The 12257-nt window shown below is 48.1% G+C and overlaps 1 protein-coding gene across 1 annotated transcript; it reads right to left on the bottom strand.

Moving 5' to 3' along the window:
• Window positions 1–5823: 5823 nt before the first annotated feature.
• On the bottom strand, window positions 5824–12136 carry Tmem138 (transmembrane protein 138). The gene is made up of 5 exons (XM_048359962.1): window positions 11918–12136; window positions 9668–9930; window positions 8889–9060; window positions 6799–6874; window positions 5824–6565 (listed from the first exon to the last, which is right to left on the bottom strand). Exons 2-5 carry the CDS (start codon window positions 9793–9795, stop codon window positions 6453–6455), a joined length of 489 nt encoding a protein of 162 aa, XP_048215919.1. The 5' UTR covers window positions 9796–9930; window positions 11918–12136; the 3' UTR covers window positions 5824–6452.
• Window positions 12137–12257: the final 121 nt, after the last annotated feature.

Raw genomic sequence — 12257 nt, 5'->3', positions numbered from 1 at the left:
GAAAACTGGAAGTCACTCTGTGGTTCAAAGTGGTTTAGTGCTAGCTGATGGGAATCTGCCTTGTTTTTTTTATAACCCAGTATTGCTCCCACGGCCCACTGAGCTCCCTCCCACTGCCCAGTACCCCTTATTAGAAATCCTTCCTTACCCGCTCTTCGGTCTCTGACTCTCTCTATATTATGTGGAGTCCCTCTGCAGCCATGATGAAAGGCTATTCCGCTCTGCAGAGATCTCTGGCTTCTTTCTCTCCTTTTGTCTGCTGGATCTTTCCTAATGCTTATGACTCAGTTTCCTAACACTAGCCTTGAGTGAAAGAGCTTCGGGGTAGCACCCAAGCTCTGAGTTCAAGCCCTATGACTGACAAAAATCAAAACATTAAAAAGGGGGGCTGGGGATATAGCCTAGTGGCAAGAGTGCCTGCCTCGGATACACGAGGCCCTAGGTTCGATTCCCCAGCACCACATATACAGAAAACGGCCAGAAGTGGCGCTGTGGCTCAAGTGGCAGAGTGCTAGCCTTGAGCGGGAAGAAGCCAGGGACAGTGCTCAGGCCATGAGTCCAAGGCCCAGGACTGGCCAAAAAAAAAAAAAAAAAAAAAACATTAAAAAGGGCTGGGAATGCAGTCCAGTGGTAGAGTGCTTGCCTCGCATACATGAAGCCCTGGGTTCGATTCCTCAGCACCACATATACAGAAAAGGCCAGAAGTGGTACTGTGGCTCAAGTGATTAGGGTGTTATCCTTGAGCAAAAAGAAGCCAAGGACAGTGCTCAGGCCTTGAGTTCAAGCCCCAGGACTGGCAAAAAAAAAAAAAAAAAAAAAAACAAGAACCAAACATTAAAAACACCATGCTGGGGATATAGCCTAGTGGCAAGAGTGCCTGCCTCGGATACACGAGGCCCTAGGTTCGATTCCCCAGCACCACATATACAGAAAACGGCCAGAAGTGGCGCTGTGGCTCAAGTGGCAGAGTGCTAGCCTTGAGCGGGAAGAAGCCAGGGACAGTGCTCAGGCCCTGAGTCCAAGGCCCAGGACTGGCAAAAAAAACCCAAAAAACCATAACCATGAATATAACTCTAAACCAAGTCCTGTAAATCCTAGAAAATCATTGCAACTAGATACGGTCTTAGGCCCAACATGGATAGCTTTTTTCCCCCCTGATCCTGGGGCTTGAACTCAGGGCTTAGGTGCTGTCCCTGAGTCTCTTTGTGCTTAATACCAGCACTCTACCACTTGAGCCACAACTCCACTTCTAGCTTTCTGGTAGATTATTGGAGATAAAAGTCTTATGGACTCTCCAGCCTGGGCTTGCTTTGAACCACTGTCCTCAGATCTCAACCTAAGTAGCTAAGGTCATAGGTGTGAGCCACTAGCACCAGCCAATACAGTATATTTTATGCTGGATTTCCTTTGCTAGTATTTTGTTCAGGTTTGTACTGATTATATTTATGATAGCTTGGTGTGTATAATTATATCTTCGTGAAAGGACTTTAGAAGTTGGGCATCAAGGTTAGTTTCATAAAATGAAACAGGTTGAGAATGTAGCTAAGTAATAAAGTACTTGCATGTGTGAAGCTCTGGGTTGGATACCCAGTGCTTTAAAAAAAAGGTATACTGAACTGATATGATGACAGATAACTTTTAAGCCAGGAGCTGTTGGTTCATACCTGTAATCTAGCTACTCAGAAAGCTGAGAACTAGGGATTGTGGTTCAAAATTCATGAAACTCTTACTTCAAATTAACTACCAAGTAGAGCTGTGGCTCAAGTGACAGAGCAATAGCTTTGAGTAAAAAAACAAAAACACCTCGACAACACCCAGAGTCTGACTTAAAGCCCCAACACACACACACACACACACACACACAGTATTTTTTAAAAAGTAAAAAGATATGCTAGATTTTTATGACCATTCAGTTCGAAGTATTTCATAATTTTCTTTATAACTTCTTTGGCCTTTTGATTGTTTACAAGAGCATTGTTTAATTTCTAGCATTTCATGGTTTCCTGGCAGACAGCAGTTACCAGTCCCTCAGCGTCCTTCAATAAATACCTTTTGTTTCTCCCGTACTACAAGTGCACTGTCCATCTTCATCAGTAGAGGGCACTGGAGAGACAGGAAGAAAAGCTTTGCTCCCTGGTTCCAGCAAGTGCCTCTGTAAAATACTCCAGCTTTGTGCCAGGAGGCAAAGCTGTGGGCAGCTCAGACATTGTCTAGGCACCTTGTTGAGGCCATCTTGTTAACAATGTTGTAGATTTGTACACCTTGCATCCAGGGCAACTCCCTAATTCTGCCCACGAGTACCTGCCTGCCTTGGTTACCTATGTCTCCCCTAAAGTTTTCCCCCAAACTCTCCAGATGTGGTCACCATGCTCCTACGGCAGCTCCCCAAGCCCCTTGGTATGTCTGCCCACCAACTCAGACATTCTGCTGCCCAGAGGGCACCTCCTAAGGCCTCCATATGAGATCTGGGTGGGGCAAGGATTAGTAAGCACCTTTGCACTTTCACCTCATCGAATCTGCCCCCACGGCCTCCCCACCCCCCCACCATTCTTCCTGAACTCCTCCCAACGTGGGTGCTATTGCTCTGGGCCCTGTGCCTGCAGATGCTGTTCTTATGCAACGTGTGCTACTGCCCAACAGCTTTAGCCTGCCTGTGGCCCATGGCTTGTCTCTGGCCAGCAGCTGTGGTTTTAGCAAACCCGTGACCTTTCTCCCACGCCCAGTGGGCTCCAGGGAATGCCATCCAGTCCCTCCAGAGTCATGTCCCCTATACATCCTTACAGTCCCTCTCCTATCGGAGTTTAATTATCCTGTAGGATAATTATTATGGGCGCTGTCCCTAAGCTACTTAGCTCAAGGCTAGCGCTCTACCACTTTGAGCCACAGTGCCACTTCTAGTTTTCTGGTGGTTCATTGGAGATAAGAGTCTCACAGACTTTCCTGCCTGGTCTGGTTTTGAACCACATTCCTCAGATCTCAGTCTCCTGAGTAGTTAGGATTATAGTCATAAGCCACTGGCACCTGGCTAGTCATTCACTAGCCATGTTTCAGCTGTCTGGTTTCAGTCTCCTAATGGCTTCAGACTGAGTTGTCTGAATTTTTTTTTAACCTAACCCTACAGCATAGGGTCATGTTTTGGAACCCAGGCTGGCCTTGAACTCAAGATCCTCCTGCCTCAGCCTGAGCACTGTGACTACCAACATGCCTAGCTCATGCTTTTGTTGGTGGTGGTGTTGGTTGTAGGGCTTGAACTTGGGTCCTGGGTGCTGTCTCTGGGCTCTTTTGCTCAAGGCTAGCACTCTAGCCCTTTGAGTCATAGCTCAACTTCCTGTTTTCTGGTGGTTAATTGGAGATCAGAGTCTCTCGGGGACTTTCCTGTTTGGGCTGGCTTTTAACAGCAATTCTCAGATCTCAGCTTTCCCAAAAGCTTGGATTACAGGAGGGAGCCACTAGTTCCTGGCTGCTCATACTTTTTATTCTTTTAAATTTGTATAATCCAGGTGCCAGTGACTCATGCCTGTAATTCTGGCTACCCAGAAGGCTGGGATCTGAGAATCACAGTTCAAAGCCAGTGCGGGAAGGAAAGTCCATAGATTCTTATCTCTAATTAATAACCCAAAAGCCAGAAGTAGAGCACAGACTGGCAAGGTGAGGGTTAAGGTAGATAGGTAGTTCAGGCGGGGCTTGAACACAGAGCTTTGATCTCTTCTTTGCCTTTTTTCCCTCAAGGCTGGCATTCTAACACATGAGCCATGCCTCCATTTCCAGCTTTTTGCTGGTTAAGTGGAGATAAGAGTCTCACAGGCTTTCCTACTGAGGCTAGCTTCAAACCAACATCTTTAGATCTCAGCCTTCTGAGTACAGATTATAGGTGTGAGCCACCAGCCTCTGACACCCTCTGACCACTGGACGGAGGTGTCTGACTCATTTCTACAGGAGCAGATTGGGTCAAGTTGGTGGTCTGTTCTTTGTCAAGCTCCAGATTGCTCACCAGGTCTAATGTTCATCCCAGAAAGCTTACTTAACAGTGTCAGGGCAGATACGATGTCTGCAATATTGGCTTGTTTTTGAAAGGCCTAAAGAAACCCTTATCTCCTAAGCTTTCTTTGTTTGTCTTATTTTCTGAGGCATTGTCTGGCTGGAACTTGATTTTTTTTTTTTTGGGGGGGGGCCCAGTTCTGGTTCTTGGACTCAGGGCCTGAGCACTGTCCCTGGCTTCTTTTTGCTCAAGGCTAGCACTCTGCCACTTGAGCCACAGTGCCACTTCTGGCCGTTTTCTGTATATGTGGTGCTGGGGAATCGAACCCAGGGCCTCATGTATACAAGGCAAGCACTCTTGCCACTAGGCCATATCCCCAGACCCAGAACTTGATGTTTTATAGTAATATAGACCTTGCTGTCATTTTGTTCTGTAGTATCATGTTGGGGTGCCAGGAATCAAACCCTAGGACTCTTACATTCAGCAACCACTCTACCACTGAGCTATACCCTAATCCTACTGCGCTGTAGCTCTTTTGGAAATGTTTCATTTCATAGAACTCAGGCAGACTGTTCACTTACTATATTACTGTGGGGTTTTTTGTTTTGTTTTTTCTTTTTGTCCTTAGTGGGGCTTAAACTCTGGGCCTGGGTGCTGTCCCTGAACTCTTCAGCTCAAGGCTAGCGCTCTACCACTTCCAGCCACAGCGCCACTTCCAGTTAGTTGGAGATGAGTCTCACGGTCTTTCCTGCTTGGGCTGGCTTTGAACTGCGATCCTCAGCCTCCTCCTGAGTAGTTGGGATTACAGGTGTGAGCAACTGGTGCCTGGCCATTATTGTTTTTATACCGAATAGAACTCAGGATCAGCCAGGTGGGAAGATGCTAAGGGCAGGTGTGGAAGTCATGGAGGAACTTCCTTCCTCCCTCGCTGGCCAGGTGGGGGGTGCTGCATTCTAATCCCTGCACATCTTCCCCGACCTGAAAACTCCTCAGCCTCTTGCTTTAGGATCGTGCAGGTGTTCCTGTCATGTGAGTTGCCTTGGCCAATGGGAATCTGAGGCTTAAAATGGGGCTATCCATGAGACTTGTGCTCTCATGCTCTTCACAGACCCCAGCCCACCTGCTGGGGGGGTGAGTCACTGGACCCAGGGCTGGCATTCTGGCTGAGGTCATCTTGGGTAAGCCCAAACTTCCAGGATCCCTCACCAGCCACAACTACCTACAGGAGCAGGCCAAGCCGAAATCACAAGGAGCAGCCTGGGTCTGCTGAAGCCTGTGATATGACTGTGTATGGTTGTATGTCATTGTGGCCTATTAGACAGTACTCTGGCGATAGAAAGTAGCACAGGAATTTTAAAAACCTCCTTTGCCCAAATAGGCTAAGAGGCCAGGCATTAAAGTGCATTTTCTTTTTTTCTTTCTTTTTTGGTGCAGGTAAGGGGTTTGAACTCTAGCTTGCTTGGGTTTTTCTGGCAATCTACCATTTAAGCCACACCTCATTTTTGGCTACTTTTGTGGTTAGTTGGGAGATGAGAGTCTCACAGATGTTCCTGCCTGGGCTGGCTTCAAACCTCAAAATCTCAGCCTCTTGAGTAGCTAGGATTTCAGGCATTAGCCACCAGTAGCCTGCCCAAATACATCTTGAATTTCTACAAAAGTACTGGCTCATAATGGCCTTCAAAGCTTTTTTGGGGGGGTCAGCTGTGAGGCTTGAATTTGGGGCATGAGTACTGTCCCTGACTTCTTTTGCTCAAGGCTAGCACTCTACCACTTTGAGTTACAGCTCCATGTCCAGTTTTTGAGTGGGTAATTGGAGATGCGTCTCATGAACTTTCCTGCCTAAGGCTGACTTTGAACCAGGATCCTCCGACCTCAGACTCCTGAGTAGCTAGGATTACAGGGGTGAGCCATCAGCTCCCAGCTTGTATCTATGCTTGACCTGTGACTCCTTCTGCCCACTGGGTCAAGTAGATTGTGAGCCTGTCACTTCACATGCCTCTTAACCATGATCTAGCTAGGTAGATGCTATCATTTATGGGGAAAAAAAGATTTAAGTTTATTTCCTATTTATAAACGTAAAAAAAAGTACCTTGGGTATAAAAATCTAAACGTGTGAGGTGTGCTCAGTCAGGACCACTGTAACCATCATTCTTCAGCTTTCAGTCAATCAAGTGTGGTGTCGGGAGAGTGGGGGCCGGGAGGCTGCTGTCCCAGGTAGAACCGAGGCTCCAAGGTTGGGAGCCCCAAATCTTGCAGCCAGGAGCCCAGGGAAGCATTCCATACTGAGCCTGTGGGGAACACTGAATTTGCACGAGGAAGACTTCTTTCTTGAATGATCAACACAATCGGCCTGAGCCTATCTGTGGCAGTCCAGCTGTTTCCTGGTGCCGAGGGCCTATCTGCCCTTCTGTGCAGCACTCGTGGCTTCTAGCAGGAGGAAAAGGCATCCATCCACCAGCGTGACAAGAAGCTGTCACCTGCGAATTTGCATGAACTCCCTGCGTAGCCATAGAGAGTCCTGGTAGAGGCGGGGGTCGCCCAGTCTCATGGCTGTCCGTTTGTAGAAGTAACAGTACAGCACTGCCACTGAGGAAAAAGCAGAAAGAAGCCTCAGGAGTGGTCCTGGGGCTCCTTTTAGGGTGAGAACCAAACCTCATGAGGCTGAGACCTGCCCATGGCTCCCCGGTCTCTCCCGTCCATGCATGACCGTCCCCACCATACTAGGCCAGCTGGGATGGGGCCAGGCAGCCAGGACAAGGCCCTCACTGCCACAGACCCACCTGGGCCCCAAGTGAGCCTCAGGTGGCTCTGGTCTTTACCTAGTCTCTGGAACACAAACAGCGTTTGAAGTCCATCTGTCCAAACAAAGCTGTTCGGGCTTTTCCAGCGTAAGTTCTGAAGGAGAAATGAAAGGTTAATGGCTACACAGGGGCCAAACACCTCCCAGGCTTAGCTGCAGAGAAACCACTTGGCTGAGAACCATTGCTAATCTCACCGCCTAGTTTATAAGGCCTGGGAGTGTTTGGTCTGCTGCACAGGGAACATCCTTTAGCCCATAGGGAGGAGCTTGAACTGAGGCACTGACTCCCTTCCCCTCCCCTGCCTTTGCCAAGGAGAAATGATATGCAGTATCTTTAGGAGTCCAGCTGTCTAGCCTGGAAAATGTCAGCCTCAGCCCCTATCAGATAAAGGCTCTGGCACTCTCCTGGCTTAAGCAGATCAACAGGAAGCAGAATAGAACCCCAGGCAGGAAGCTCTGAGAGCCCTCTGCATGGCTCTGCGTCTTTCTCCGAAGTTCCACTTCTCTCCACAGGATCCAGAGAACCAAAGAAGGAAGCTTTAGGAAAGAGGCAACTAGAGACCCTGAGGTTTTGCTTGTCAGTGGGCCTGCAGATCTAGCCCAGGACCTTGCATATGCAAAGCAAGCACTGTCTCACCGACTGAGCTACAGCCCCAGCTCCAAAGCCTGAGGTTTTTTTGGGGTTTTTTTTTGGCCAGTCCTGGGCCACAGTGCCACTTCTGGCCATTTTCTGTATATGTGGTGCTGGGGAATTGAACCCAGGGCCTCATGTATACGAGGCAGGCACTCTTGCCACTAGGCCATATCCCCAGCCCAAGCCTGAGGTTTTAATGCATTCCATGAGAATGAAAGCATGAGACACATGAGAATACCAAAGAGATGGAAGAATCTGTGCAAGGGAAAAAAGGTAAAACCATGGTAACTGGATTGGATCTACAGCTGTTGCTAAGAGGGGGCTGTTTCTCCTAGCGTAAGGATAGGGACATGGCAGTGGGCATGAAGCACCAAAGGGCAGGCAACACACCTACGTGGCAGCAGACGCTATCCACATACTACCCCAGGGCTCTGATGCCTATGAATTCCCCGTATCAACACCAGCTCATGTGAAAGCCCACGCAACATCCTGTCGGAACTGCCTATTTGAGATAATGGTAAGCAATGTTCCGGAGTTACGGGACTTCTTATTTTGTCAGTCCTGGGGCTTGAACACAGGACCCGGACATTGTCCTTGAGTGTTTTTTGCTCAAGGCTAACACTCTACCACTTGAGCCACAGCTCTGCTTCCAGCTTTTTGCTAGTTAATTGGAGATAAGAGTCTCGAAGATGGGCTGGGAATATGGCCTAGTGGCAAGAGTGCTTGCCTCGTATACATGAAGCCCTGGGTTCAATTCCCCAGCACCACATATATAGAAAATGGTGGCGCTGTGGCTCAAGTGACAGAGTGCTAGCCTTGAGCAAAAAGATGCCAGGGTCCTGAGTCCAAGGCCCAGGACTGGCAACAAAACAAAACAAAAAAAAAAAGAGTCTCGAAGACTTTCCCGCTCAGTCTGGCTCTAACCTGTGATCCTCAGGTAGATCTCAGACTCATATGTAGCTGGGATTATAGACACAAGCCACTAGAGTTTGACTGAGTTACTGGACTTTTGGATAACGCTGTTCTTCAACATAGAAGTTTGGGTAAAAGTTTCTATGACACTCTTACTTGCTCAGCACTCCAGCTTTTCATTTTGCGTCACTCCTATCAAGGATTTTTATTGTGTAAAAGAACAGTTTTGGGTTCCCAGAGGAAGGTTGTTCCTATCTCTTTAAAAATTCAAGAATGAAGTTGGGTACTGGTAATCCTAGCTAATCAGGAGACTGAGATCTGAGGATTTAAGTTAGAAGCCAGCCTGAGCAGGACTCGTCTTTAATCAACCACCAAAACACTGGAAGTGGAGCTGTGGCTCAAGTGGTAGAGCACTAGCCTTGAGCAAAAAAGCTCAGGGTCAGCATCCAGGCCCTGAGTTCACGCCCCAGTACTGACATGCCTGTGTACGTGCACATGCGCATACACACACACACACACACACACACACACACACACACACGAACTCAGAGTTCCACTCTTACCATGACCCAGACATGAAGGGAGATACTGAGGGCGAGGTACACAGTTGTCAGGAGGATGGTCCCTTTGAACTTATGGAAGAGGAGGTTCACCAGACCAGCCTGGAAGACGAAGGTGTTGAAGAACATGAGGAAAATGATGATGATGTTGAAGAGTATTGCAATGTCTTGGATGCTGTGGACACATAAAACAAAGTACAGCCAAACAGTACCTACGTGAGGACCCCTAAGTTGGCTCTTAAGTCCTGAGGGACACTCCTGGGTCTGCCTTTCCCTGTGATATAGTCACCTCCAGTCTCCACCCAGATGACAAATAACTAGTATGACCCACTGATTTGTAGCCCACAGACAAATATGGGTGTATGGGTTAGTTTGGGGGCCCTGAACTCAGGGCCGGGACACTATTCCTGAGCTTTTGTGCTAAAAGCTCGTATTCTCCCACTTGAGCCTCAGCTCTACTTCCAGCTTTTTGGTGATTAACTGGGGATATGAGTCTCAGAAACTTTTCTACCTGGGCTGGCTTCAGATTGCAACCCTTAGATCTCCTGAGTAACTGGGATTACAGGTGTGAGCCGGGGTGTCTGGCCTGACTTGCTCTTGAAAAGAACAATTCCATGTTGGGGATGGAACCCAAGGCCTTATGGATGCTAGCTAGCTAGGCAAATGCTCAGCCACTGAGCTATCCCTACCCCTCTACTAGTAACTTTAAAATAATAAGCCACAATGGACAAGGCCTTCAAATTGGGTGGGTTTAGCTTTCTAGGCTCACCCTGCGAACTCACATGAAGAGCACCAGCTGGATGACAGCTGCCATTCTGAGTAGCTCCGAAAAGGAATTGACAAAGAGGTCATAGCACAGCAACAGGAACTGCAGGGAGAGCACCAGGCTGTAGTTACTCGTCTGCAGCATCTTCCTCTGGTTTGCTTGGGCTCCCAAGGGCACATTCCGCAGTTTCCCAGAGAAGAGCTCCTGGTTCTCTTTCTAGCATTGAAGGAAAGGTGTCATTCCAAGTCACAGTGCTTTCCTTTGCTTTAAGACCAGTACCTGTTGGGTCAAAAGATGAGGCAAGGTTAGAAATAAACTAAGAAATATTGAAGTTGGGTGCCAGTGGCTCCTAGCTATTCAGGAGGCTGAGATCTGAGGATCCTAGTTTGAAGCCAGCCCAAGCAGAAAAATTGGTGATATTCTAATCTCCAGTTAGCCAGCAAAGAGCCAGAAGTGGAGCTGTGGCTCAAGTAGTAGAGCACCAGCCTCGAGTGAAAAATATGGGGCAGTGCCTAAATCCTGAGTACCAGCACCCCCCCAAAAAAAAATTTACTGAGCATCTACTGTGTGTCATGCACTGTTCCAGGGGACTGGAATATGTTAGTGAATAAAGCCAAGAACCACTAAAATAATCCACATTTGTAATCCCAGCATTCAGGAGGTTGAAGTAGAGGATTTCAAATTCAAGGCCAGCCTGGGCTATCCAGAGTTTCAGATCAATCTAAGCTATATGATATATTGCTGTTTCCCAAAAACAAACTTCAAAACTCAACTTGTCATTTCTAGGGACCATGACCCACAAGCCATATGTCTATACTTGGACTCAGATTCTAAATGTACTAAGAAAGTCTACAGAGAAGGGTGGACACCCGTTCATGTGGAAGTAATAATAATTACAGCAGCAAACCCTTACATACCAGTTGCTATGTGAAAGACTGTGTTAGTCACTGGTATTAAAGCTTGAAATAACCTCATAAGGTAAAAGGCATACTCTTACTTTTCCCATTTTACAGATGAGAAAAACAGAGGCCTAGAGGGGTAAAATAAGTTGTCTAAGGTCATATTAGTGCTAAGTGGCTAAGCTGGGATTCTGGTTTGTTTTGTTTTGCCAGTCCTAGGGCTTGAACTCAGGGCCTGAGCACTTCCCTGGCTTCTTTTGCTCAAGGCTAGCACTCTACCACTTGAGCCACAGCACCACTTCCGGCTTTTCTGTGTATTTGGTACTGAGGAATGGAACCCAAGGCTTCATGCATGTGAGGCAAGCACTCTACCACTAAGCTACATTCCCAGCCCTAAACTGGGATTCTGATCCTGGCAGCCTGTACCAGGAATCTGCTCTTAACTATTGCCCTACACTGCCTGTTCCATAACCCATAGACTAGTAAGTAGGTGGGGAGAATGTCCATACAGAAGTGGGACATGTGAGGGCATAATGCTCTCCTGAGAGGCTTCAAGGTTATTTTAACAAGGGGTTGGGGCCTTTTTTGCATACATTTTTCAAGGCCCACTGGTTGCTCTGGGATGTCCTATGACCCTGAAGCAAGATCTAATCTATAAACAACTTTCAAAATGCTCTGAAGTGCTACAGCGATTAAACTATCTTCTGTAAAATGTTTTACAATGTGTGTGTGTGTGTGTGTGTGTGTGTGTGTGTGTGTGTGCTGTCTGAGTTTTTATACTCAAAGCTAGTGTTCTACCATGTACAGATTTTTGATGGCTAATTGGAAATAAGAATCTTATGAACTTTCCTGCCCCAACTGGATTCGAATTGTGATCCTCAGATCTGAGGATCCTGAGCGGTTAGGATTACAGGCGTGAGCCTGGCACCTTGCTACAATGTATTTATGCTCACTAATTGATGCTAGGACTATGATGATAGCCATATAATATATATATTTCCTCTTTTGCATAAAGGCGCTGCTGAGAAGTTAAAAGCCCCGCGTCCACCTCACTTGATGGACAAGTCCCCCCTTGCTGGGTTTATAACCGTGGCTTCTCTCGACCCGAGTTTCTTCACTCATAAACAACAGCAACAGTTTATCCCTTTCGGTCTCCAACACCAGGTAAGCGTGGTAACCAAGACAACCTCCCTTAATCCAACAAGGTAGGCAAAGGATGATCCCCTGACGACAGGCAAGGGCGCGGGACCAACCATGCGGAATTGAAGGCAAGCCGTGTAGGTGGCAAGCGAGCAGCGCCAGGGTCTTCGGCTGCACCCCGACACTCAGCACCACCGGCTGCCGGTGGCGCCCGCCGGCCTCCCTACCTGGACCACCGTCGCCTCCAGCCGCGGGGCGATGGCGCTTCACGGGGGAAAGCAGCGCTCTTGGCCGGCCGCCTTCCCTTTTCCTCACTCTTCCCGACTCCCTCACAAACGGGGTTGTCTTGGCAGGGGAGAAAGAAAAAGCTCAAGCCCAAAGCCAACAGCATCCAAGCCCTGACTTCCAGTCAACTCAGCCTCCGGGCCTCAACCACTCTCACCTGAAGGAACCCACGTCGGTTGTCATGGAGATACCGCCCAGGCTTCCGGAAGCCCGCTTTAAATTCCGGAAGTCGATGGGCGGAGGCTGCCTCCCGGCTTCTCCCACCGGTCCGGCCGCCATGTT

Source organism: Perognathus longimembris, chromosome 13 (genome assembly GCF_023159225.1).
Source record: "Perognathus longimembris pacificus isolate PPM17 chromosome 13, ASM2315922v1, whole genome shotgun sequence".
NCBI classification, from domain to species: domain Eukaryota; kingdom Metazoa; phylum Chordata; class Mammalia; order Rodentia; family Heteromyidae; genus Perognathus; species Perognathus longimembris.
This window is presented reverse-complemented; position numbering and strand designations above follow the sequence as displayed.